Source organism: Vulpes lagopus, chromosome 10 (assembly GCF_018345385.1).
Source record: "Vulpes lagopus strain Blue_001 chromosome 10, ASM1834538v1, whole genome shotgun sequence".
NCBI lineage: Eukaryota > Metazoa > Chordata > Mammalia > Carnivora > Canidae > Vulpes > Vulpes lagopus.
The window spans coordinates 103549469-103576342 of record NC_054833.1 but is presented as its reverse complement, the minus strand read 5'-3'; the positions used below and the strand labels follow the sequence as shown (position 1 = coordinate 103576342).

The window sequence follows — 26874 nt, the reverse complement described above, 5'->3', positions numbered from 1 at the left end:
GTTTTGGTCCCACCTGCGCTCAAGGTGTTTGGCACAGAATAGGTGCCGTATGACTTGCTGCCTTAAATCCCCCTCTAATGGTGTCAACCCCTCACTGAGCAGCTGTTTTGTAGGAGGGCTCCTTGCCTCATAGGGCAGCACGTGTGGTTTTGAACAGCTCTAATTACTGGCAGGTTCCTGACATGGCACAGGAACCACGTAGACTAATTGATACGCATTGGACTTAATTGTCCTTAAAATTCTTCGAAACAACTTAAGACCCATGTGGGCAGTGGTCCTGCCACGATGGACACAAACCAATTAGACAGTGAGTCCAGGCAGCTGCTTTGAGGAGTCCGTATTCTGGCGGCCCCTTGGCTGCTACGCTGGTAGCAGTCCCTCACCCTCGGATGATGGGACGGGTTCCGTCCGTCTCACAGCTTCCTAAGACGCTCTTCCACCATGTTCTTCAAAAACCATAAGAAGCTTCCCTGTCACCCGTGCTGTGAGATCCATTCTCCCTAATCTGACATGGCTGGAATGGCCAGAGCCAGTGGTGTTCCATGGGGATTTTTCCATCTCCTGTCAAGCCAGCCCATGCAGTGCAGCCTCTCCGGGCTGCTACCAGAGATACCTAATAAAAACGTAGATCTAAGTGTGTCATCCTGTTGCTGGAAAACTGTTACTAGGTTGTCTTCCTTGAACTGTCTAGCTGCTCCTTCCACAGGCCGAACTCCTTGTCCTTCTCTGATTACACCACACCTCTTTCCTGTGCCTGAGATGCCTTGCCCTCTACCTGGAAAGTGCCCGTGGGTGTTTTCCAGACCTGACCCAAATGGCACCTCCGATTCAGCCCAAGGAGATCAGTGCATGACATTTTTCTGGCCTCTCTGGTATCACTTGCACCACATGATGACAGTTACTTGTGTGTATGTGAATATTGCCCACTGATTGAGTGCCATCCCTGGAAATGATGACACAGACTCATAGAACCTCTCAGGTGTGGGAATGGGGGGTTGAGCCAGTGTCAACTAAAGGTGGTTGACCAGCTGGTCACATTGCAGTTTTTGGTTCCCAACAAGACATTCCCTTGCATTCTCTCTGATTCCCAGAAGTGAGGCAGCCCTGCTGTTCCACATTATGTCATGCACACAGGGAAACCATGACCCAGAATAGGGAAATGAACCGAGACCCAGCCTGCACCTTCCAGTTGATGGCAGAACTGGGAGAGGCCCACCCTGAGATGCAGGACTCCTGATTCCTCTTTCTGAATAGGTCATCTCCCTGCCGCATCCCTGACCCTGGAGCCAGCAGCCAGCATGGGGGGGTAAGCTTGACTCCACTGGCCTGCAGCCCCTCTCTCCTCTCTCTCCAGGCTGGTCCGGGAGTTCGTGGCCCAGAACAACACCGTGCAAATCAAGCATGTGATCCAGACCCTGTCTCAGGAGTTCGCCCTGTCCCAGCACCCCCACAGCCGGAAGGGGGGCCTCATCGGCCTGGCCGCCTGCTCTATTGCACTGGGCAAGGTGGGCCTTTCTCCCGAAGGGACAGACACTGCAGCAGTGGCCTTCTCTCACCGCCCAGACCCAGCAGGCAGCCATAGACTGCTGCTTTCCTCCCACTCTCAGCTGTGAGGCTAGTGCCCTGGAAGGCTGGCTTTGCGGCACTGCAAGTCTCTTCCCGTGACATGGCACCTGGCCCTGGCCCAGGGGCCTACCTGGCTCAGGGCCAGCCCCACGCAGGGGAGCCGGGATGTCCCCAGGGGCCGGGGACCTGGCCCACAGTGAGCTGTGTCTCCTCCTGCCCCCTTGCAGGACTCGGGGCTGTACCTGAAGGAGCTCATTGAGCCGGTGCTGACCTGCTTCAATGATGCAGACAGCAGGCTGCGCTACTACGCATGCGAGGCACTCTACAACATCGTCAAGGTGGCCCGTGGCGCCGTGCTGCCTCATTTCAACGTGCTCTTCGACGGGCTCAGCAAGGTGACCACCCCTCCTGCAGCAGGGCCCCCGGGTCCCCACACCCTGTCTCCCAGATGCAGGCATCACAGATACATACACTGGTCTGTTCGGTCTCACTGCCATTTTCTTTCATGGCCTTGTATTGACTTTTGATGGGGTTTTTCTATTTCTCTATTGATTTTTATCACATTTGATGAAAGCATCAGTCCACCACAGAGTGGAGGGGAAAAACAGCTTGAAAAGCCTTAACTCCCCTTATAGAAGGTGAGGATGGTGAATCCATAGTACAGACTGTATTTCCCCTGTGAGGGGAGCACCAGCCTGTAAGCTCTAGAAAAAGCTGCACTTACAAAGGCTGCAGAGCCCCTACCACACCCTCCTTAGCACCTCGATCAGCCCCACAAAGTGCACGCCGAGGCACAGAATAGCCTGGAAGCTCTGCTGCCCACCACAGTCGTTTCCAGGGCACTAGCCTCACAGCTGCCTCGGTCCCACCTCCAGGTGTGGAGAGAGGACCTAGCATTTTAGGATTGGAAACCCTTGAGGAAGGCTTGTGAGAACAAGCACCTGACCTGGAGGCAGCAGGTTCCAGAACAGAAGGAGAAGTCCACTGCATTTCGGTTCCTTAGCCAGGTTCCATTTTGCCTGTCCCTACCTCCCCTCCCTTGCTTCAGTTTATTCCCTAAAAGAGATGTCAATTTATATTCCCGACTGTGCCAGGGACCTGGGCTATGGATTTTTTGTAGATTTCTTGTCCTATATATTGACTGTAACCGTCTGTTTCTGTATCTCTCATAGCTGGCGGCGGACCCAGACCCTAATGTAAAAAGTGGATCTGAGCTCCTAGACCGCCTTTTAAAGGTAGTACTTGGTCTTTGCTTTTGTTTTGGAATGTGTTTCTTCCATATGTCTGTATAGCTTATAAACTGTATCCGTGGGGCTGCTCTTCCTAATTGTTAAAAATGTTTTCATTTACATATAGTAAAATTGACTTTGGTGTACAGTTCTTTTTTTTTTTTTTTTTTGAGAGTGAACAAGAGAAAGAGCACAAGCAGAGGGAGGTTCAGTGGGAGAAGCAGATTCCTCACTGAGCAGGGAACTGAATGTAGGACCCAATCCCAGGACCTCAGGATCATGACCTGAGCAAAGGCAGTAGCTTACCCAACTTAGCCACCCAGGCATCCCTGGTATACAGTTCTATGACAAGTGTACAGAGCTATGTCACCAACACAATCAAAATACAGAGACATTCTATCACCCTAAACATCTCTTTGTGCTAGCCCCACTCAGGGCAAAGGAGACTGCCCACACCTACCATCATCCCCCCCACCCCATGACTGGGGGTGCTTATGCTGAGCTCCCTGGGGCATTTGATCCAGATGATCAGTCCTCTTGACTTTGATTCCTGTTTTCACTCCACCATTTTTGCTTGTCCTTTGGTCTGTGAGAGGGTGGTTCCTCCGGGACCTCTGCTACCTAGCATGGGCTCTGCCATTTTGTTCTGTGACCACCTAACCCCCTAGAGCTTTAGCCCTGGGGTCAGTCAGGTCAGCCTGCCCTTGGCTTCTGACTCTCAGCCGGTCAAATGCCTTTGATCCACAGGACATTGTGACAGAGAGCAACAAGTTTGATCTGGTGGGCTTCATCCCTTTGTTGCGGGAGAGGATTTACTCCAACAACCAGTACGCCCGGCAGTTCATCATCTCCTGGGTAAGGGCCGGCCCCACGACAGTTTCTCCAGCTGTAATGAGCCTCTAGTTTAGTAAAATCCGCCCTCTGGCACACCCTGGGCAGTTCTTGCGGCTGAGAGAAACCTCGTTATTATCCGTCTGATAGCCAACAACCTCAGGTAGTCCAAAACATGTTTATTCCAGCCTGCCCCAGAGCCTGTAATGTTTGCTTCAAGGAGGATACAGTTCTTTCCTTGCCCCAGGAAACACCTCCATTTCTCTTTGAAGCCAGTGGTGCTGTCCTTTCCCGGGCCTTCGCTTTTCCCTGTGGCATCAGAATTTCCTTGGAGCTAAGTCACCATTCTCCTGCACACTTAGCAAGAGCCCTCTCCGCCAGGGAGCACCTGTGGTGCCATGCACCACTACCTCAGCGGGGCTGCCTTCGCCCTGCCCAGTCCCAGACCACCAGAGGAGGAGATGAAGGTTCACAAGCTGGTCTAATTTTCCCTCCTCGTTTCCTACCCTGGCTCAGATCCTGGTTCTGGAGTCCGTGCCAGACATTAACCTGCTGGATTATTTGCCGGAGATCCTGGATGGACTCTTCCAGATCCTGGGCGACAACGGCAAAGAGATTCGGAAAATGTGAGTGGAGGGAGGGGGCGGGCAGCCACTCTGTGTGCACATGCACCCCCACACCCGACAGACGGGGGTACCTCCAGACCCGCAGGAGAATAAGTTCCCTCTCTGCCTCCTGGCTCATGTGCTTCCTGCCTCGAGGAGCAAAAAAGTTCATCAGCCCCCAGCCTCCGGGAAGATAGTCATCTGGCAACTATGAGGTGTAGTCCCCCTCTCGGTAGCCTACGCAGAGTGGAAGTGGGCACCAGCAGAGGCTCCTCCAGCCCTGGCTGGCATGTGCTATTTTCCTTCTCTCCTTGGTAGGTGTGAGGTAGTCCTTGGGGAATTCTTGAAAGAAATCAAGAAGAACCCCTCCAGTGTTAAGTTTGCTGAAATGGCCAACATCCTGGTGATCCACTGCCAGACCACAGGTGAGTGTGAAGGCTGCAGGGCCATTGCCACCTCCTCAGAAGCAGAGAGAGCCGTGGTAGGAGTATAAACCAGCACAACACTGGACCTGGGGTGGTGGGGTGCTGGGTCCTTGTGAGAAAGAGATTCGGGTCCTCCATCAATGTGGAGGCCCTTTGCTTGTTCTGACCCTGGAATAAGATCCAGAGACCCTCTTGCTGGGAAGCTTGGCATTTCACTATAAATTGAAATGCTTGGAGGTTGGGACTCTGAACCTGTGACCTTCCATTGAGCATCAAACCACCAAAAAATGTGATTACCTAATATAGCAGCCACTTATTCTTAGTCATGAGTCCATAGGTCAGCTGAGTGGTTCTATTCACTTGAGCTAGGCTTGACTGCTCTTGATTATGCACCTACAGTCATCTGAAGGGTCGTCTGAGGCTGCGTGGTCTGGGGTGACCTCACTCATGTCTGGCAGTTAACTGGCTGTCACCTGGGGAGCCGGGACAGTTGGTCCATATGTCTCATCATCTAGCCTGCTAACCCAGATACATATATATGACATCAGTGAGGTCGCAAGACATATGGTAGAGGTGAGCAAGGCCTCTGGAGGCCTAGGTTTAAACCAGCCACACCTTCGCTTCCAACATCTTCTGGTGGCAATAGTAGGAAGGCCAATCCAGATTCAAGCAGTGGGGAAGTGAACTCACCCTTTGACAAAAGGAGCTGTGGAGCCCTTTTCTGGGTGTGGAAGGTAGAGAATCAAGGCTACTCTTACATTGGCTACGAGATTTTTGTTCCCTCCCATCCTGGTACCTGTGTGTACCTTTGGAAGGCAAGAGAGTATCAGTGAGGCTAGAAGCAAGGCAAGCTCTCAGGTCCCCTCCCGTCCCATCCTCCAGGCATGGTCACTGGGAGGGAGCACTCGAGCTGCTCGTGGTAACCCTCCTGGAACCCAATTCCTCTTCCAGATGACCTGATCCAGCTGACAGCCATGTGCTGGATGCGAGAGTTCATCCAGCTGGCTGGCCGAGTGATGCTGCCCTACTCATCTGGAATCCTGACCGCTGTCTTGCCCTGCCTGGCCTACGATGACCGCAAGAAAAGTATCCTTCACCCTGGAGAGAGGAAACCAGAGTAGCCCCAAAGGAGAATATGAAGTTGAGGATCCTGGCGTGGGGGATGGGGGTTCCTTTAGGATCCATCGCCTCCAGATAGCCCCTGGCACCTAGGGAGCAAGCAGCAGAGCAGGGCATGGACTGGGAGCACCAGGGCAGTGCTGGGGGCACGGCACTCCTGCCACCGGCCCTAAACCTCACCTGGTTACGTACGGGAACTGGAGCAGCTCTCCCAGTTCCCACAGTTCCAAGCCCCTGAGCTCATACTGCCCTGTCTTGAGTGGGGGATATCCTGTTGGTAGGAAGGGTCCAACAAGAAGACAGGAGCATTTCACGGGGACTCGGTACAGACTGCCCACTGATCCACCTCGAGGGAGGACCAGGTCCCTGGCCAATGCCAGTGACCTCAGGTTGAGGGAACACCCCCTGGGTGGGGCTACTCCTTACATCAGTGGACTCAGGCATCAAGGAGGTGGCCAACGTGTGTAACCAAAGCCTGATGAAGCTGGTCACCCCTGAGGATGATGAGCCTGACGAACCGAAGCCAGTGGTACAGAGGCAGGCAGAGCCCAATCCCGATGACTCCGTGGCCAAGCAGGAAGGGACAGCCACTGGTGAGTAGGCTCCGCCTCCTGCCCCTAGCCTCCCTAGGTGACTTGACTTGGGGCCTCGCCTAACCAACCAGAGCTGATTCCCATACGCGACTTGATTTAATTCTGGAAACAATCCAATAAGGTAGAAGTTGCTGTTCTTCCCTATTGCCCAGATGGACACAGGGAAGACAGGTAACAGGACCAGGGTCTGGCCGCCACAGGGTAACAGAACCAGGATGTGAGCCCTGGCAGTCTGCCTCCAAAACCCATGCTCTCAACTCTTACTGCCTCAAAAAGCATTAAGCCTTTTTAAAATCTTTTCTGTGTTGTTTTCAATGTGGGAAGGTTCAGAGTCTGGCAGGAGTGCAGGTTGCAGGGATCATGTGAGTCTTGGCCACCCAGAAGCCAGCTGCCTCTGCTCTGCCGGCTGCTCCCAAGCAGAAAGCTACGAAAGCCACAGATGCAGCTTATTCAGCCCTGGGGTTCTACCAATGTTGGTGTCTTTGCAAAATGAAATGGCTCTGCGGCCTCTCCCAACATTACTGTCTTATTTGTCCATCACATGAAGGAAGCCACTCCTATGTCAATTAAAGTCTGAAATTTGACTCTATCAACATTATCTAGAACTCTGACTTTGGGGGGCAGGGGGCCTATCCTTGCAGGTAATGTTCTCCTTGTGGAGTCAGCCAGAGAGTAAACTGATGCAGAGCTTACTCAGTATTTTTAAGGCTAATGGACTCAGTCTGGAACCTGTAAGTCCAGGAGCCAAAAGAGTTTCTCAAGCATTTTCTCCCATTGCCCTTCCCAGCCGTCTCTTGCACATGTGAGCAGTGTGCGGGCACATGAGCCCCCTGGGCCTCCTGTGCTCTCAGCTGGCTGAACCGGCAGCATTCCACACTGCCGCGTTCCAGGTGTCGGGTTACAGCTGTGCATGGCCTTTGTGAGCTGTAAGGGCAAAACAGCTGGAAGCAGGACCACACTCCAGCGCAGCATTGGTGGTTCAGTGGTAGAATTCTCGCCTGCCACGCGGGAGGCCCGGGTTCGATTCCCGGCCAATGCAGATGCAGGGAACTTTTTGGCAAATCCTTGGAAAAGATAAAGCTAGTGTGGTTCTCCAAGGCAGAGCTTTCTTACTGGGAGAACCTAGAAGAATCACAGGGATAGACATGTTTTGTAAATTTTCACTGATGTATGAGTATTTTTTTTGATGTATGAGTATTTTATTATCTTTTCATTTTTTGATTCTCATTTTAGAAAATTTAGACAGAGAAAAATATAAAAAAGCAAGACTGTCCCCACCAAGAGGCAATTAGTGTGATCTCAGAATATTTTTTCCATTATGTACACGTAACATGTAACAACATGTTTTCCATATTCATATATTCTTTTCCACTATATATGGAAACCATATGAAATCATACGGTTTACATAATTCCACATCCCGCTTTGTTTGTGTGATGGCTTCTTTTGGTTTTTGTTTTGTTTTTGGCTTGACAAGTTGCAACTTACAGAAGTTTTGAATATTTTATACTGACTCTAAAAGTCAGTGCCTCTTAATGCATTGAGTCAGAAAGTAGAATAATGGTTGCCAAGCTGGAGGGAAAGAGGGAACTGGATAACTGGTTTCTTTAGGGAGTGGTGGAAGTGTTCTAGAATGAAATAGTGGTGATGCTTAAATAACTTTGCAGATTTACCAAAAATCACCCCAGTTGTATGCTTTAAAATGGTGAACTTTATGTTATGAAACTTCATGTATGTGAAATGTGTCTCAATTTTTTAAATAATGTTGTTGCCTCTTCCCCCAAAGTGGAACCCAGCAGCCCTTAACCCACCTTTTCTGCTTACGTGACAACAAGTCAGGCCCTCTGGGAAGGAACCCCTGTATTCCGCAGGTTGTGGCAGCTGCTAAAAACCTGCCACCTGGGGCATTGGTGGGTCACCAGTAGTATCCTCACCTGCCATGGTGCTGTTGTCAGCCATGGCAGCTTATTTTATTCCCTTAGTTTTCCTAAGCACTCTTGAAACAGCTCTCTGCTTAGGATACTCTCAGCAAGACCAGGATACATTCAAGCAGCTTGGCCCTGGATTTTACTGCCTCATAAACAGCATTTCAGCAGATGCAAAGCTTAGTTTATGGTAGTTCCTAGAGATGATCACAGCTAATCTGGGGGCTCCATATCTACTCCAGACCTGCTTGGCTCATAACTGCCATTTTATCAAAGTGCCAGGAAAAGGTCCCAGCAAGCCAGGAGACAGCAGTGATTCAGCTGGTCTAGCTGATAGGTTCATCCCAGTCTTTGCTTCTTTTTCCTATTACTATTTTGTTCCAGCCCCGGTCACCTGGCTGAGGGCAGAAACCTCCTGCCTCGTTCCGTCTGTGGAAGGGCAAGACCTATGATGAGGCTGTCAGCCAAGCCTTCTGTGCATGAACCTCACATCTGAGCACGGGGCCTGCGTTGAGTCACACTGTTTCCCAGCCCCTCTCCGCTTGCTCTGGCTGCCCCTGGGCCCTGTGACTTCAGGGGTACATAATGCAGTGTCCTTTCTCTGAGTTTCCGCAGCTCTCCCTTTCCTCTCCATGATGCTGTGGGATTGTCTCAGGTGTCCTAGCCCAGATTCTGGGATCAGAAGGGCCTGCTGGTGAGTCCTGGCTCTGTGACAGGACTTCCTTTTTGTTGCCTTTGGACAAGCCATTTCGCCTTTTTAAGCCTCAGGTTCTTTATTTGTTAAACAAGTATAACAGTAATATCAGACTTACAGTGTGATGGTGAGCTTTAAATAAGATTTTTGCTTATAAAGCTCTTAGTATGTGGCAAAGGCCAGACACTCTCAGCAACAGGTGCTTTCATGTCAAACTGTTTTAATACATGTGTATCACATACCCATTCACTTAGCAAAGTTCTCAGGGAAGGGCTTTTGTATCCTTGTTTTTTACCACCAGTATTTCCCAGAGGGTAATGAGCCCCTGGTAGGTCCTAAGTTAGGGACCATAGAGGGTTAGGGATAGAAGTTCATGTGGCAGGTGAGGGGCAGAGCTGTAAATAGAGTTTCCAGCAGACGGTTTGCAACCATTGTTGGTGGAGATGTAAGGGAATCCATCCGTTTGTAAGGCTTTGATGGGACTGGATATATCAGCAGCTCCTACAGACTCTGCAGATGCAGGTGAATCAGACCCAGGTCCTGCCTGTAGGGAGCTCAGGGACAGACCCACAGTTCATTAATGATGTGGCCCTGTTTGTGGTCACAGAGGACTGGGGCCATGGAGGTCATTTGAACTGAATCTTTTCCTTTTCATTAGCTTCCACTCTGCCCCCACCCCACCCCCATATTATACATGTCCCTTGTAGAGATATAGGGAGAAGAAGCTTTCCTAGCGGGGGAAGCACAGAGTAAACGAGTGAAATATGTTGTCTGGTAGATGCACTTGGCAGCGTGTGTCAGAAGCCATAAACTTTTAAGAATTTGTCCTTAACAAATAAATAGAGATACAGGTAAGGTTTTTCACTTTAAGCACCTAACAAAGGTTAGCTCACCTATCATCAAAACAAGCCTATGCGGTAAGCCCTGGTGACCCCATTATACAGGTGAGGGGCTGGAGGTGAAGTCGGGTCAGCTGCCCATGGTCACACAGTAAAGAGGTCCTCTAGTAAAGAGGAGAGTCCAGGCTTAGACTTAGGCCCAAGGGCTCTGAGACTATGCTGTTGGTGCTGTTGATAATGCAGTTCTCTGAGGAGGGAGTTAATACCAACAGGGAAGCCACAGATTTACAGCTGACTGGGAATGGGAGCATTGCAGAGTAAAACAGTATACCATTTTTACTCATCAACTTGGCAAAAATGTGAAAGATCACTAATATCCCTGTGTGAGGCGTGGTGGGGATTGACTGCTCCTCCGTTCCTGAAGTGCATTTATTATTGGTAGAACTTTCCTAAGGAGCAGCTTATCAATATGGAATAAAATATAAAATGCCTGACCCTTTCCCCAACAGTACTACCCACACGGGATCCTGGAGAAATGTGCTCACACAGGAAGAAACATGGGGGAGACATAAGAGTAAAAGTAGGGAACAGTTGAAATTAATTTCAAGCCGATGTCTGACATTGCATCATTTCATCTGCAAACGTGCGTGGCTCTAGAAGTCAAGAGGGAGGAGGCTGCCAAGGGCATGGAGTCCAGGCCACCAGTCCAGGCCAGCCCACCCAGGCCTCCCTGCAAGTCCTCCTCCCCTTTGGGCCCAGATCTGTCCCATCACGCCCAACCCATGCCTGTCCCCACTAAGCTAGGCCCCAGCCCCTCAAAGGCCTTTTGGGGCTAGAGGAGACAGGCAGCTTGGAGCCTTTCTGTTCAACATGGAAGTCAAGGCCCTCTTTACCATGATCCACAAAAATAACACTGCTTTAGGACATAGTACAAAGTGTTAAAAAAAATCGCAGAAAATGTACTCTGATTCCATTTACGTTACAGAACAAAAAAAAAGCAAAAGATGAGGAGAGATACTTGCTAACCAGTAAAGTAGTTGCCTGCACATAGAGTGAAGTAAGATTGAAGGTTAGGGAGAGATGGGGCATGCTTTGTTTTGCTTGAAATTTTCAGAATGAGAACGTTTCACTTGTATAGTTTAAAACTTTTGGGGGGGGGGGGAAATAAAACTTTTAAGAGGCCAAGGGTGGTACCATCTGTATATATTTATATGCAATATATAAATAACAGTTCTAATTTTTTAATTTACAGAATAAAATATATATATATATATGGGCCCATAATGAGATGGATGGATGGGGAGGGACAGCTTTTCCTGATAGAAAGATTCCAATTAATAAGTATAGAAGGACAGAGAAAAACAGAAAATCAGCATTAGGGGAACTCAACAGCAATCATCATTATAGATCTACCAATGGATGCCAAAATCAGCAGGGGAATGTTTGAGGAAAAAAAACGAATATTTGCCTAGTCTCAATTACCTTCCCCAAGTTATTTATTGATTACAAAAAAGGAGACTGACAACTTACAGGAGAGAAACCAGCAGACACTGCCACAGTCAGTGATCAGGTTAGCATCAACCGTAACAAGACATACATCACATACCCCCAACATGATCCACGGAGAAAGCATAGCACTTTGGTGGCATTCTTCCAAAAACGTGTAACCTCAACCTCATCAGGAGAAAACACAAGACCAACCCAAATGACAACACATTCTACGACGTAACTGACAGGGCTTCAGTGATCCTGAGGTCATGAAAGATAAGGAAAGCTTGCGGAATGGTCACAGATTTGAGAGGACTAAGGAGACAGGACAACTTAATGCAGTATGTGCTCCCAGATTCTATGCTAGAACAAAAGGTGTGAGTGGAAAAACCAGTAACATTTTAATTAGGTCTGTAGTTTTGTTATTAATAGTCTTGTATCATTGCTACTTTACTGGTTTGATAATGTATCTTGTTAACATTAGGAGCAACAGGGTGAGGAGCACTTGGGTGGCTCAGTGGTTGAGCATCCACCTTTGGCTCAGGTCACAATCCTGGGGTCCTGGGATTGAGTCCCTCATTGGGCTCCCTTCAAGGAGCTTGCTTCTCCCTCTGCCTATGTCTCTGCCTCTTTCTCTGTGTTTCTCATTAATAAATAAATTTTTTTTAAAAAAAGCAGTGAAGTAAAGGGTAAACAGAATTCTGTACTATTCTTGCAACTTTTCATAAATCTAAAATTATTTAAGAATATAAAGTTTTTTGTTTTATTAACTTAAGAGAATGGAGATCACAACCTAATACCCCCTAGCTCTCAGCAATTTCTATGTTCTGTCTTCATAGATCTGCCAGTTCTGGACATTTCATACAAATAGAATCATATGATATGTGGGCTTTTGCGAACTAGGTTCTTTTACTTGGCATGTTTCCAGTGTTCATCCATGTTGTATTACATGCCAGTACATCATGCCTTTCTATTGCTCTACAGTAGTCCATTGTGTGACTCTAACACATTTTATTTATCCATTCATCAGTTGATAGACATTCAGATTGCTATGAACGTGGTTCTTGGTTCCGGCATGGACAGAAGTGTCCTTTTTCTGGGGTATATATCTGGGAGTGGAACTGCTGAGTCGTAGGGCAACTGCATTGAGCCCTTAAGGAATTGCCAGGCTGTTTGCCAGAGCAACCACACAATTTTACATTCCCACCAGCAGGATCCGAGGGTTTTCATTTCTCCACATTCTCATACCACTTAATATGTTTGTTTCAGCCATCCTAGTGGGTGTGAAATGGTACCTCCTTGCAGCTTTGACTTACATTTCCCTGATGGCTAATGATGTAGACTATACCAGGAGTCGTTTTTAACATCCACTGCCCTCGGGCCAGCAGTCCTTTCTGAGATTTCCCAGATGTGTTAGCACTGGTGTCCTCCTTTTGAGATCACTGTGCCTAAAAACATACAAGCATGAATACTATGCAGAAAGCTGTGGGGAATGATTGGCATTGTGTCCTCAGGGCTTGAGCTACAGTCTTTTTTCAAGAGCCAGAGTCAAGGTGCGGGGAACCTTAAGAGTCTGTGCCCTTATATCTGGGATCGTGTTCATTCAGAAGACCCCAGCAGCCCTTTAGCATGACACCTTGTTCCTCTCACTGTCTCTAGGAGGCCCCGATGGTTCTTGTGACTCAAGCTTCAGTAGCAGCATCAGCGTCTTCACACCAGCCAGGTAAGTGGTTTGTGCCAGCCAAAGGTGTTTGTAGAAAGCAAATGGTCTAGATCTTTCCTGAGTGCGGGAAATGGCAGTGAAGACTCAGGGAAAACTCTCCATGTAGGGCACTGAGGTACCTGATGAGGGAATCTGAAGGATACTGAGCAAACCCAGTCTACCCAGTTCTGTTGGGGAGGGATTAGAAGGTGTTGGAGGTCAGTAAGTACAAGTTGTAAAAGTATAAGCAATGCATGGTGGCTGCAGGGAGACCCTTGCAGACGCCCCTGCCTGGAATTTTTGCTTGTCAGGGTAATGAGACTGACAAGGGGAAGGCCATTCTAGGGTCTGAGACTGCATAGACTGGGCAGCAAGAGCTTCCTCCCCCAAGCGCCAGGTCGGCTGTAATAGCACAGCCTTCCACGTGGGGGCGGTGCAGGCCAAACAGCAAGATCACTCCCTTCCTCGAAGTTCCCTGTACCGCATGCAGGGTGATTGATGACCTTCCCCTGGAGGGAGATCTCACCATTCTGCCTCTGTCTGAGTCCGCTGAACTTGCCCTTTGTCAATTTTTCTTTGGGCAGAATTAGCACCTGTGGGGCCGCAATGGATGGTATTCTCCTGCAGGGGGTTTCTTCCCCCTAAACTCAACACTGAACCTAAGCCCTGGGGAACCATATGGTCTCTCAAGAAGAGAGAATCTGCACTCCGCAGACCTTTAGGATCTTTCCTCCTCTTGTATCATTTTTTTTCATTTATCCTTCTCTCTAAGGACCCAGTGGAGATTATCAAAGTGTGTGGGTACTGACTATAAATGTGGCTTGCTCCTAATCGTTTGAGCAAGTCAATAACCGTTAATTCATTGACTTGTCCTGTTATGTTGTCACATACCCCAGCATACCTGCATGTGTTCAGCCCTGCGGGTTCCTAGGTAGAAATGTGATCCCTGAATGTGGCCCCCAATCTTAAGGTTCTCTGATGGGGAGGCAGACACCAGGCAGTGATTTCTGTGGTGGGGGACTCAGGGTATTGGGGGTGAGCCATGGTGCCTGAGCTGAGGCTCGCTGGAATAGTGGCTGACAAGCATGATCACTTGGTGAGTGCCTCGTAGGCCCACTGTGCCAAGTACTTTGTGTCACGTCATTGGATTTTGCTGATGTTTAAATCCCAGGGGGTCATTAGTAGTATTTCCATTTTTGGGCTGAGGAGGGACAGGAGATCTGGACTGCTGTGTAGAGAAGGGATTTAGGAGGGGCCAAGTGAATGCAGACCAGTTAGGGGCCACTGCTGCCACCCTGTAAGAGGGGAAAGAGGCTCAGCCCAAAGAGGTGGCCTTACATGGAGAAAGTTGGATTTTTTTTTTATCTGTTTTGAAGGATGAAGTGACAGGGTTTGCGGATGCATGTGTTGGAGTAAGAGGAGAGACATGAGGGAAAGAATAACTTCTAGATTCGGGGCTTGAGCCAACTCAGGATATCCTGGCATTTCCCAAGCTGAGGTGGAAGGAGGAACAGGTGTGTGAGTGGGCCACTCAAGGGCTCTGTGCCATGTGGCTTTGAGTACCCCCGGGGGTGGTTAAGGAGGCAGGTTTGGAACTCGGATTCCGGAGCTGGGGGAGGGATCTGGATGGAGGTGCGGGGAGATGGTGCCCTGCAGAGGGGTCAGCTGTTGTTCTGAAGGCCATGGGAGCCTGATGATAAGTGGCACTGCCAGGTGCAGACCTGTGATTTGGCACATCCTCTGGCAGCCCAAAGGAGGGTAAATGAGGGAGAGGCAAAAGTAAGAGCACAGGAGCCTGTTGCTGACTCGTCACTGTTGTCTAGGCTACAGGAAATTGTCTGGCTCCACCGAAGTGGCATTGGGAGGTGAAGGGAGGTCTAGGAAGAGGCAGAGATCAGACATCACTGCCCGACCATGCAGGCGAGCACGACCCACCCCTGCCTTGCTGGGGAAGCAGGGGTGCCATTTGCTGGGGCAAGTCTAAAGGCTGAGGTTAGGAACTACCTAATTGGAACCAGGCTTTGGTTTATACCTGTCATTCAGGAGCCAAATCCTCCCCCTTCTAAAATTAAAAAACCAAGAGCAAATCATTTCATGTTTTCTGTCTCCCACAAATGGCGATACCCTCGTGGCAACTGCCAATCTGAGTCAGTAGCTGTGCCAGATGGAGGGTGCCCTTCAGAGTCATGAAACTTAAGCCATGGTGTCTGGGCACCCCGCTCCTTGGAGTTGGCAGCTAAGGACAATAGGGTTGGTGCATGCTTCCTCCAGTAGGTGCTGCCAGAGGAGGACTGAGCTTGGGCAAGAAGGCACCTTCCAGGATCACCAAGAAACAAAACCCACCCTGTGACTATCCAGACCTGCTGCCTGCCCTCAGCTCCCATGAATCCTCTGCAAAGTGGAGTCCAACCACCTGGGCACACATCTTGACTCTGTGACCCTGGGCAAGCCGTTTAACTGCTTCCTGCCTCAGCTTCCTCATTTGTAAACTGGGTGCAATGATAGTACCTACATCCCAGGGGTTTGGAGCTCATGTGAGTTGAATAGGTAAAGAAAATAGAATGGTGCCCAGCCCTCAGAAAGCACTTTACATGTTTTAGCTACAGATACTATTACAAGAACCTCATTATTATCCCCATTTTACAAAAGAGAAAACAAGCCCAGAGAGGTTAACTTCTTGCCCAAAGTCACTCAGCTACTTAGTGGCCAAGTTGGAATTCAAGCTCGACTGGTCTGACCCCCACTTCCACTGGTGTGACCTTTATTGGTTGCACTGGGTAAGTTACAGAAGCTTTGCATGTCAGCCTCCCCCACTCACCTGACATGGGAGCACAGAACAGGTGTTGCCACGCACACAGGCTTCCACTCCAATGCCCTGGGCCTCACCAAGGGCCATCGTGTCATCAGCAACATTCAGGATAGGTCTCCTGATATAGATGGCTGCATAAAGGCAAGCAGAAAGATCTAGAATTCAGTGCTTCCCAAGCTTTAGCATCAACTGATGAAAGGAAGTTGTAAAGATACTTTATTAAAAAAAAAAAAAAAAAAGTTGAATTCAGAAGCCATTCTTTATTTATTAACCTTTGTCCTAATTTGATTAGAGATGAAACATGAGTACCAAAAGAAGTTAGATGAAGTACTGCCTCCCCGAGAGAACCACTGGAATTTATCATTATTTGTTGGTAGTTTCAGAAGTCTTATTTTAAAAATCAGTATTTTAATAGCCACAGTAGTGCCATGCATTTGGAAAATGTAGTACATATATGTATATGTAAGACATTAGTTATGAGATGCTTTATGAGAAAAATGCTCACTGGAAATGGAGTTCTGCAGACACCTTGAAATAACTCAGAAGCCCCCAGGAGTGACTAGTCTAGACTTTTTGGAACTGACGCAGAAACATATTTTAAGCTATGAGTGAGCTCCCTTCTGCTCTCTGGGTAAGGGAAGCCCAGGTGGAGGCTGCCCCATCCCAGACTCCAGGCCTGCAGCAGGTCAAGAGCCCGTACACCATGCAGCCTGCCCTCCAGAGGAAGAAGGGCTCAGGTTCTCGCAGAGTTCCGGAGTGCCGGCTCCCCACAGAGCAGGTGGGGAGTCGCACTCACAGCAGCCAGCCCCACCCAGTGGAGCCACTGAGAGCTGCCTCCTCTACAGCCTCCTCTACAGTGAGTGAGATCTTTGGGCCACGTAGATCAGTCTGGGGCGTGCCTGCTTCCCTTGAGACTCCCCTCCAGCCAGCCAGGGGCAGCGAGCCCCAGGGAGAGTGTCGAGCCTCTAAGGGAATGGGATTTCATTGCCTGGCCACATGGCCTTGGACAGATCCTGTGCTGTCACATCTGTGCACTGAAGGATCAGGTTACTTGAACTGTGAGGTCCCTTCTAGCTCCGGTGTTCTTGGCTGGTTGAAGCTGACACCTGCCTCACTAGCAACCTGAAGGTGCCCACGTCCGGGTAATTCTGCTGTAGGGAAGGGCAGAGGACGGTAGTGCACAAAATGCTGCCAGTTCTCACACACTGGGCCCATGAAATCCTTCATTGTTTGGCCTTGACACATTACTACCTGAGGGAGATGCCACCATGGGCTGGCACTTGCTTTGTCCCTCAGTGGAGATGCTGAGCTGGCCCGAAGCATGTTGGGACCACAGTGAAGCAAGGAGCCCAGCTGGCCCAGGGACCATCTAGGGTCTTGGACCTCTTTTTGGGCTGCTTGGATCTGGAGTGCCCCCACCCCCTGCCCTACAGATCAGCCCCAGGCCTTTCCAGTATCCTCTCTCACCCCACATAGAGACTTTGTCTACCGTACTGACAAAAAAAATATATTGAAAGGTATATGTGACAGCCCCTTTCTCCCTCCAGTACACAGGGCGCTGCCGGGTCTGACCTGGTCAGGGAGTGGCCAGCCCACTGACTGTTCTGCTGCCCCTGCCAGGGGACAGTTGGAAATAGACTCTCCTGAGCCTGACCCGTTAGCAGGCAGGGCTGCGTGGTGGGTAAGACTGCTTTAGACTCAGACTGCTCACACTCAAAATTGCTGGCTTTACCACTTCCTGGGCCCAATTGGCAGGGTGGAGTTGGGGGAGCTGCTGGGCTTGGCACTGCCTTCCTCCCCACCAGAGCTTAGGACACAGCTGTTGCTTGCCAGTGCAGTTCTGACTCCCCCAGGGCAGTGAAAACAAGGCCTTGCCCCCAAGGGGGCCATTTCAGCTAAGAAAGTAGTGGTGGCCTGCCACGCACAGGGTCCTTCTGGCACCCTGGTGCCCACGTCCGGGGAATTCTGCTGTAGGGAAGGGCAGAGTACGGTAGTGCACAAAATGCAGCTCCCCATATGGCAGCTGAGTGTCCTGCAGCTCCTGCTAGGGAAAGGGACTCACTATGGGCTGGGCGCTCACCAGGGTAGGAGAGAGGAGGCAAGGATGGGATGGCTTCCACTTATTCCTCACAGCCTCCTGAGCTCCTACTTTGTTAAGACCGTGGGCTGCGGTTAGGTTTCTAGAGTTTCTCCAGCTTCTCAAGGAGAGAGCTATAATAACATGCTGGAAGGAGCCAGGTAGGCCAGCAGGATGGGAAAATGAAGCACTTAGAGATAAGACAGTAAGTCCTGGTCACTGGCAGGAAGATACTGGGAATGTCTAGGAAGTTGTCAGAAGGAGGGAAGATGCTCTGGAAGCCGTAGGGTAGATCACTAGCCTGACACTGCCGCAATGTGTTGTCTATGGCGGTAGCCGCTGTCATGGGGCTGCTGGGCATGTACAGTGTGGTTGGTCTGAACAGAGATGTGCTGTCAGGGTGAGGGGGCGAGGTGCATGCTGGATTTCAAAGACTTGGGACACAGAAAAGAACACGAAGTATCCCATGAGTGATGTGTATATTGATTTTTATATTGTTTATGTGTTGAAATGATACCCTTTGAGTATGTTAAACTCATTAAAAGATATATCATTAAAATTTTACTTGTTACTCGTTAGTACAAAACTTAAAAATGTTAAATTTCACACGTGGCTCACATTATAGTTCTATTAGACAGTGAGCATAAGAGAGGAATCGATGAAGAGATTGGCTGGGAGCTTGTGTTTGCCACCCTGGACTTGTATGTCTGTGCCTTGGTTTCCCTATCTGTCTTAGACTCCCAAAGAATCTAGATGTTTGGGTATTCTCAGAAGATCCCAGAATGCCCAGCCACATGACTCCTGGGGAAATCTCAGTGACAGCCCCAGCCAGAGGCTCAGGGCCATGGGTCCCGTTACTTGCACACTCAGTCCCCCTACCCCACCCCCACCCACTACTAGAGGACAGAAGTGACATTCTCACCCCTGAAATGAGCACCATGGGGAATCATCACACCATAGTAAATAGCGGTTCCATTGAGCAGTTACAGAGCTGAGAATGGAGCCCTTTAGGAATTCACATCAGATGAGCTTCAGAGAGGCTGCAGGCGAATTAGGGAAGCACAGGCATCGAGTTCCTGCTGCAAATGAATAATTGAGCAGCCTAGAAATACCACACAAGACCGTTTTGTACAGGCAGGCGGCTGAACTACCTGGCCTGGGTCCTCAGGAAAGGCAGCCCCTGAGCTGCACCTGTCAGGACACCTTTAGGCAAAATACGGTATGACTCGTCACAGGAAGGGTGCCACTCCCTGACATCCTTAGGTTCTCTGCCCGTGCTGTCCCCATCCCTAAAAACTCCAGCCTTTTCATGGGAACCATGCTTTGGGCAGAAGGCTGTGTCACTGTCCCAGCAGCCCCTGACCCTCTGAGGGCTCCTTGGCAGGACTTCTCTCTGCCCAGGGATCACCGAGGCTTTGGGCCAGGGAACCTGAGCCCCACTGGAGCAAAGCACAGTCTCAACAAGCTGTTTCCCAGAGGCAGAGGCTGTGTTGCCTCTTCCCGGCTCAGACAAAACTGTTACAACTTCACAAGCAATTCTCAAGGCTTCTCAACCAAGCCAAAACCTGGTCCAAGTGGCCTGGAGTATGGCAAGATCTAAAGCCATGACCTCTGTTCTTACTCGAAAAAAAGTTCTTCATCTGCCTGGTAAAAAACCTGTTGGCTCTCAAGGGCTGTTTTTAGGACTTTCCCCTGGACTCGTTGGATGTGGTGGTTTTGTTTTATCAACGAAGGGTCTGGACTTAATGCTCTGAGAATGCTAAACAGCCTTTGAGGCTTGAGGTCTGCTGGGCCCCAGCTTGGTGACATCAGAGAGGTTTTTTCCTGTCCAAGCTGGGCTAGTGCTGGGGAAGTGGGGTGGGCACACAGCAGACTGGCTCTCTCACCTCACCTGTGGTTGTCACAGCTCCAAGCCTTGGAAAGGGAGGAAGGAAATCAAGGAGTAAAACCAGCCCTCCGTGAGCCATGCCAAGGGTGTATGCCACCTGCCCTTCGCAACCACTGCACCCACAACAGCGAAGCAGAGTGTGGTTCTGAGCACAGAGCCGGGGTGGTGCTGCAGCCTAGGGGGAGGGGTTCCAGTGCCTTCAACTCCTGTCTCCTCCCTGATCTTGCCCACAGCACTGAAAGGGCCCCAGTGACCCTCCACCTCGATGGGATTGTGCAGGTCCTGAACTGCCACCTCAGTGACATGGCCATCGGGATGATGACCAGGATTGCTGTCCTGAAGTGGCTCTACCATCTGTATATCAAGACTCCCCGGAAGGTGAGTCCCTGGGCCCATCTCACTCATACCCACTTCCAAGCGAGGAGCTGCCTTGGGGTTCACTTTGGCTTTCAGGGGCTCCTTGGGGTTGGTAGGATTCTGGTCAGTGCAATTCTGGAAAGCTCTGGGGAAGCAGAGTGACAGACGCTGGAGAAGCCCTGGGAGGGCGTGGGGTGGTCCGTGCAGTGCTGTTACAACCCCGTCTGCGCTAAATCCAGTGGCGGAACATGGGGAGCTCATGGGTGCCCCGGCTTCTCTGCCCTGCAGATGTTCCGGCACACGGACAGCCTCTTCCCCATCCTACTGCAGACGTTATCGGACGAATCTGATGAGGTAGGCCACGTATGCCCCTGTCCTTCCATGCATGGCTGCCCAGCCTCCCTTTCTGAGTGGCTGAGGGGGTCTGGTAGATGAGAGGAGCTCATTTTACTGTTCTAAATCAGCACCCAGAAAATTGCTCTCATTCTACCTGGTAAGGTACGTCACTGACAGGGACAGCTGTGTTGTCATGCTCTGAGCTTTGGGAACAAAGACTTACTCTTCCAGCCCTTCTGAAGAGCGGTGGGTCAGCACGTGAGTGAGGACACCAGGCTCAGGGGGCATCAGGCTCATCTGTAGAAGGCAAGGAGCGTAGTGGTGGGCCGCTCGGCTGTGAGTGGGCACCCAAAAGCAAGGTCTGTCCCCACTTAGCTGCCTGACCGTGAGTAAGTTGCTTCACAACCTTGCATGCTGGTTCCTTCTCTGCTCAGTAGCAGGAGCAGTAGCAGCACATGCACTGTGGGGATGAACAGACCCTCGGAAAATGCTGAGTGCCAGGCCACATGGTGCTGGCCTCTCCGGAGCTCTCATTCTGTTCATTTCCCCCAGACTCCATTCTGACCTCTGGTTTGAAATTGTCCCTTTAAGCTTGCTTTGTTGGGGTCACCAAAGGCAACAGAGAGAGGCTAACCCAGAGAAAGGGAAGGAGAGCTGGGCCCTGCATTCTTCAGCCCTCTGGGGGAGGCCCCACCGGTCCCCACCCATTCTCTGCAGCGTTCCGTTCCATGCAATTAGGCTAAGGTAGTTCTTTTCAGGACTCCCTAGCCTCCCAGCCAAGGGACAAGATTTGTGGCTGGGTGTTGCCGTCGGCCACTGTAGCATCCCTTCTCTCCACCCATACCAGCTCCAGGCTGCCTTTTGGATGCTGGTGGGCTGTGCCTCTACTGATCCCTCTCCTTCCCTCTTCTGGGCTCTGGGCAGCTGTGGGCTCCAGGCAGAGTGGTGCCCCGTGAGGCAGTAGGCACATGAATGCATAGATTCCCCCACATGGCCCATTGGGAACATGGGAGTGGACAGGAGCTGGCCTGGGGGCGGGGGGGAACGGGACAAGAGAGGGATACTGGTTCCCAACTTCCTGTGCATGAGGCATATGAGGCACCTGAGGCTGGTACCAAACTATGTGAGGCCCAGGGTAGTCTTCCTGCAGCCTGAGTTTGCATTCTGGAACCTGAGCTGAAAAGAGATTGTAGATGGGTAGGTGTCTACCTCTCCATCCTCTGAAGTACCCTGCATTTCCAGAAAAATCTAAAACAGATGGTCTGGGCATCTGCCCTTGACCTCTCCTGCCTGCCCCACTCGCATGCATGCGCACGCGCGTGTACATACAGCCTCCCTTCCCTTCCCCTCAGCACCTCACTGCAGTATGGGGCCCAGGAGGACACGGCCCGGTTCTGCCCGAGTTAGGGGTGACTCACTGCGTAGTCACAGCCCTCATTTCAGCACAGAAAGGAAAAGCAGAACTTCGCTGATTGGTTCCTTCCCTAGGACTTCACTGGAAGCAGCTGAGTTTTCAATCCTTTAAATTGAGTTGTTTAATCCCATCCAGCTCTCTTTGCTCGTGATGGGTTTCTGTGTGCGTGTGCATTTACAGGGAGCAGAAGGAGATGCAGTCCATTAAACAGCTCTGTTCAGGTTGGGGCTGTGGAAACTCGATTTGCTGAAGTGCCAAATGTTGTCGGAGCTTTGGGCACATCTTGCAGGTCCCTGCTGGGAAGGGATTGCAGCTGCTATTGGAGACAGTCTCAGGGCTGGAGGGGGGTTGTTGCCCAACAGGAGCAGAGTCCCTGCTTTCCCTTCTCCAGGGGAGGGAGTTGGGGACCATGATAATCGTGGTGAGTCCTGATGATTCTGCTGCATTCTGGTCCTTCACCAGATCACATTCCTAAGTGTCCCCTGCCCAGTCTCTTTGGCAACCTTGAGGGCATAACTGTGTACTTGGCAGTGGAAATACAGCCATGAACAACACAAAGTCCCCCTTCTCCTGGAGCTTCCTTTCTAGACTATCTAGAAACCACTCTTTGGTGGGTTTTCCCAGTATTTCCAAACACAGCCCTGATCTCAATCAGAGCTCTGCAAGGTTAAGACCCTGAAAGCCCATTCAGTCAAATCAGACCACAGCCAGACTGGTGGGGAGAGGCCCCTTCCTCTTGACAGCTTATGGAACCTCCTTCACTAACAGAATTTAGCACAACGTTATATCCAGCCAAGGGGCCTTGAGGCTTAGGTTATCCCATTGCCTTGAATGATTCTTAGTAATGACTTGTGTGAAGTCATTCCTATGCCACGAACTATGCTAGACCTTTGATTGGTGGTATCTGGGGAACCCTTGACTGTTCTTGGGGAAGTACTGTTACTATTTCCATTTTACAGTTCCGAAGACTCAGACTGAGGGAGGTAAAGTACCACACAACAGCTAGGATGTGGTAAGGCTTAACTCAAAACCAGATGTTTGACTGCAAAGCCCATCCTCTTACTTGCTTAACAATCGTGCCTGTGTTCCACCCAATGTTGGTCCCATCAGAACCAGATGGGAGGTAGGGAGCTTGTGTTTAGTTGTATCATCATCCCCATTTCTGGCTGCCTTCTCCTATTCCACAGGTTCTTAACAGTTGTCAATGTGATGTGAAGAGCAGTGTATATTCTGGTAAAATTTCAGCCCCTAGACCCTTTGTCCATCTTCTTATTGATTTGTTGAAGCTCTTTGTATATTGGGGACATTTCAGTTTGTCATCTATGTTGCAATTTTTTCCCCCAGGATAATTGTGATAAACTCATATGCTCCTTACCCTTGGTGAGGGCTCTTGGCCTCAGGAAATGGAGTGTACCCAGGTGTTAATGATGCAAGAGCTGGGCACAGGGAAGGGCAGAGCCTCAGAGACACTACCATGTTCCGTAGTCCCACTGGCACTTGGCCTTGCTGGGGCGTCTTGCCTGCCATTGTTGCTCAGTTCTATTCTAGTGGTGTGTGGTAGTCCACACCCTCTGGCATCCTCAGTTGTTTCTGCTTTTCCATCATTCAGGATAAGTGGCTGTTTCCTCAGTTTTGCCTCCTCCTCGCACACTTTATATGAAAATCCCTTTTGTCAGAAAGAATCTGCAGGTGTCAAATTAAAATTCTTGGCACCAGAGAAGAAATCCTCCCATTAGCCAGAGATCCAATTACATGTTTTTAAGTGAAAATGCAATCCTGATTTCAATAGTGTGGAATGTAGGGTGCTTGCTCAGAGCTTCCTGTTGGACCCTGGTAGGGCGGTAGGCCTGCTTCTTCCCCTGCCCGGAAGATGCCAGTTGTCGGCTGCCTCTTAAGCCCGCAGCTGCCTGAGTGAGCTCCGCCCATGAGCACCAGGGGATGGCTCCTCTCAGTGTCCCTGAAAGTGTGGTTCCTGATTCCCCGATTCCCCACCTGATTACCCACCCCAAGCACCACTGCCTCCCAGCCTGCATTCAGAATCCACAGGGTATAAAAGTGTCCAAACCATAGAACATACAGCACCGGGAGTGAGCCCTCAAATAAACTGTGGACTCTGGGGGACAATGATGTATCAGTGAAGGTTCACTGATTATAACACCACTGTGGTGGGGAATGTTATGGAGAAAACCATGCGGGGGTGAGGGCAGGGGTATGTGGGAAATCTCTGTACCTTCTGCTCAATCCTACTGTGGACCTAAAATTTCTCTAAAAAATAAAGTCCACTTAAAACGGGGACACCTGGGTGGCTCAGTGGTTGGGCGGCTGCCTTCTGGTCAGGTCGTGATCCTGGAATGTGGGATCAAGTCCTACATCGGGCTCCTGTGAAGAGCCTGCCTCGCCTTCTGCCTATGTCTCAGCCTCTCTCTCTCTCTCTCTCTCTCTCTCTCTGATGAATAAATATTTAAAAACAAAACAAAAATGCAAAACTTTAAAAAAGAAATCTGTCTTAGAAGAGAGCTAGAAGGATGTCTGGTGGCCCTGAGAGAACGTAGCACCCCAGACAATTGGCCGCTAGAAACCGCTCTTGACTTCCGGCTCTCACCCTCTTCACCAGAGACCTTGGGCAAGGAGTCTAACCTCATTGGCCTGTGAAATGGGGCTGGTGATGCCCATACTTGCCTCATAGGCCCTTGTTAGAGGAGACCAAGCTCCTGACCAGATCCTTGCCCATCATAACGCCCTGTCATTATAAGTGCTTCAGTGGGAAATTGGCATCTTGCTGCCTTAAACTCTTCCCCCCAGACACAGAGCTTGTCCGTTTCTGTAAGTCATTTTGTAAAGCTTTCAGGTCTTTTTTGTAGGTCTTACTCATTATAAAGTTTATTTGCGGTATTTTAAATTTTGTTGTGATACCGAGTGGCATCCCTTTGCGGCAATATTTTCTCCCCAGATGGCAGTGCAGCTTGATGGTTTAAGAGCATGGGCTTTGGAATCAGGCAGTCCAAGACTCTGGTCCTGGCTGCCCACGTAATAGTTACCAAACCTTGAGCTTGAGCCAGTGAGTTGGTCTCTCGAGCCCCAGTTTGCTTATTCGAAAATCAAGAATAGTGGTAGAAGCACCCTCTCAGGTCTGGATTCCCAGGTGAGGATTAAAAAAGGTCAGGGATGTAGAATATACGATGCATGTAAACATGCAGTAATTTCTAGCTTCTCTGATGCTGGTACTCCTTTCTGTCAAAATGGCAAGGATGCACATGGAAACCAGGAAGACAGGCTCTGTGTTTTTCCCCACATCCTTCCTGCCCCAGCTGTTGCAGCAGAAGCTGGTCTCTGCCCTCTGTGTCCCTGCCTGTCGTAGGACCTGCAGGCCCCGTGCGGGTGGCTAGCTGGACAGACCTCTTTTGAGGGGCTCGTTGTCCATCTCCAGGCCATAGAAAAACCAAGGAGAAGGCAATGGGCCGCAGGCCCAGCACCGGTCACTGAACCTCCTCCGCGCCCACGCCCCAAGTCAGTGGGCTGTGCTCCCAGCATCACAGGGGGAAGGGAGGAGCTGGTGGCCCTGGCTCCAGGGAAGAGGAGGAACAGCAGAGGGCCTGCTCAGGCGAAAGCAGACCTCGGGGTCCGTGGAGATCCAGAAGGCACACCCACTGGGGCCTCTGGAGGCCTGCCCCGGGGTCTTCTCACCTCTTGGAGCCGAGGTGTCCTTGACACTTGAGAGCAGACGTTCTCACCGCGGGAGAGAGGCCCGCTTCCCCTCCGCTAGCCTCACGGTAGCCGCGAAGAGACATTGCTGAGCGGACTTCATGGCTCATGTGGCTGACGTCCAAGCAGGAAAAGAGAACGAGAACCGCCGTCTGTCTCAAGCGCGGCGGCGGGACTGAGGGGCCGTCGCTGGCAGCAGGGGCAGTTTCCAGCACGGGGGGCCATGCGGGGCTAGCAGACTGGCTGTGAGGGGGGGCCCTCGGAGGGACTTCCAGGACCCCGCAAGGTCCCCGTCCTCGGCCCCACCACGCGGCTCGGGAGTGGCCAGACCCCGCGACTGGCTTTGGGGAGGCGGGAGAGGATTTCGTGTTTCCATGATCCGAGTCCCAAGGGAAATGGGGCGGTTCTCCAGGCTGCACAGGGAGAGCTCACCGGGGCCGAGCCGCACGCCTGACAGGAGACCGGTCACGGCTGGCGGAAGAGTTGAACCGTTGAAGCACCAGGCTGTTGGCGCTGCCGCCCCTGACTGGCAGGCAGAGGCTGCCCTTGGCTTCCTCGATCCTGGGAGCAGCAGCCCCGTTGTCCCATCCTGTCCCTTCTTCCCACGCCATACCTGTGAGTGTTCCCTCTGCCTTGCTTTTCCCAAGGACTCTTGTCACTTTGGTCTGGTGGGTCGGCCAACTGGGCCCAGGAGCTCATCTCCACTCTAAAAAGGCTGTTAGTGATGATAGGGCCTCCAGCGTGGGGGTCTCAACCAGAGGTGAGCATCCCCATGGGTTCTTCTTCTTATGGTCCTGGGTGACCGGGGCTGCATGCTCTGGTCCCCAGGGACAGGATGGGGGGGTAGCAGCTGGTGAAATCTGTCATCGCTCCGTGTCTGCCTCAGAAATGAGGCTTCCACTTCATTAGAGCCCCTTCGTTTGAGGGCAGCTCAAGGAGCCGACTGCCCATCCAGCACCCCTGCCGCTGGCTACCTTTGGAATTCACAGCAGGTGCTGGGCTCAGACCCCTGCATCTGTGGGAGGAGGCTGGGAGCAGGAAAGGGCAGAAGGCAAAGTTTATGGGGGCAGACCCCCTATTCAGAGTGTATTGTTTCTATTCTGACCACGCCGCCTGGCACTTTTGGACTAGTTTTCATTATCCCCGGTTTGACTTAAAAGGGCATCCAAGTGTGAGGAGGATAACTTGCCCAAACTCATACCACCAGGAGCCAGAAGATGGATCTCTCTGATTCTAGAACATCTAAAAGCACACAAGAGCTGATCTCACTGCAGA

General features: G+C 50.8%; 1 protein-coding gene and 1 non-coding gene across 2 annotated transcripts in view; both read left to right on the top strand.

Moving 5' to 3' along the window:
- The window catches only part of VAC14 (VAC14 component of PIKFYVE complex), a 101090-nt gene that overhangs the window by 10848 nt on the left and 63368 nt on the right, over window positions 1-26874 (top strand). Inside the window, exons 2-12 of the mRNA XM_041772479.1 lie at window positions 1355-1505; window positions 1794-1961; window positions 2739-2801; window positions 3543-3650; window positions 4143-4252; window positions 4550-4656; window positions 5608-5742; window positions 6216-6368; window positions 12974-13037; window positions 20024-20168; window positions 20436-20501. Coding sequence (XP_041628413.1) covers window positions 1355-1505; window positions 1794-1961; window positions 2739-2801; window positions 3543-3650; window positions 4143-4252; window positions 4550-4656; window positions 5608-5742; window positions 6216-6368; window positions 12974-13037; window positions 20024-20168; window positions 20436-20501 — 1270 coding nt within the window. The remainder of the gene's footprint in view (window positions 1-1354; window positions 1506-1793; window positions 1962-2738; window positions 2802-3542; window positions 3651-4142; window positions 4253-4549; window positions 4657-5607; window positions 5743-6215; window positions 6369-12973; window positions 13038-20023; window positions 20169-20435; window positions 20502-26874) is intronic.
- TRNAG-GCC lies at window positions 7337-7407 on the top strand. Its single transcript has one exon. It is a non-coding gene; the product is annotated as a tRNA-Gly (tRNA).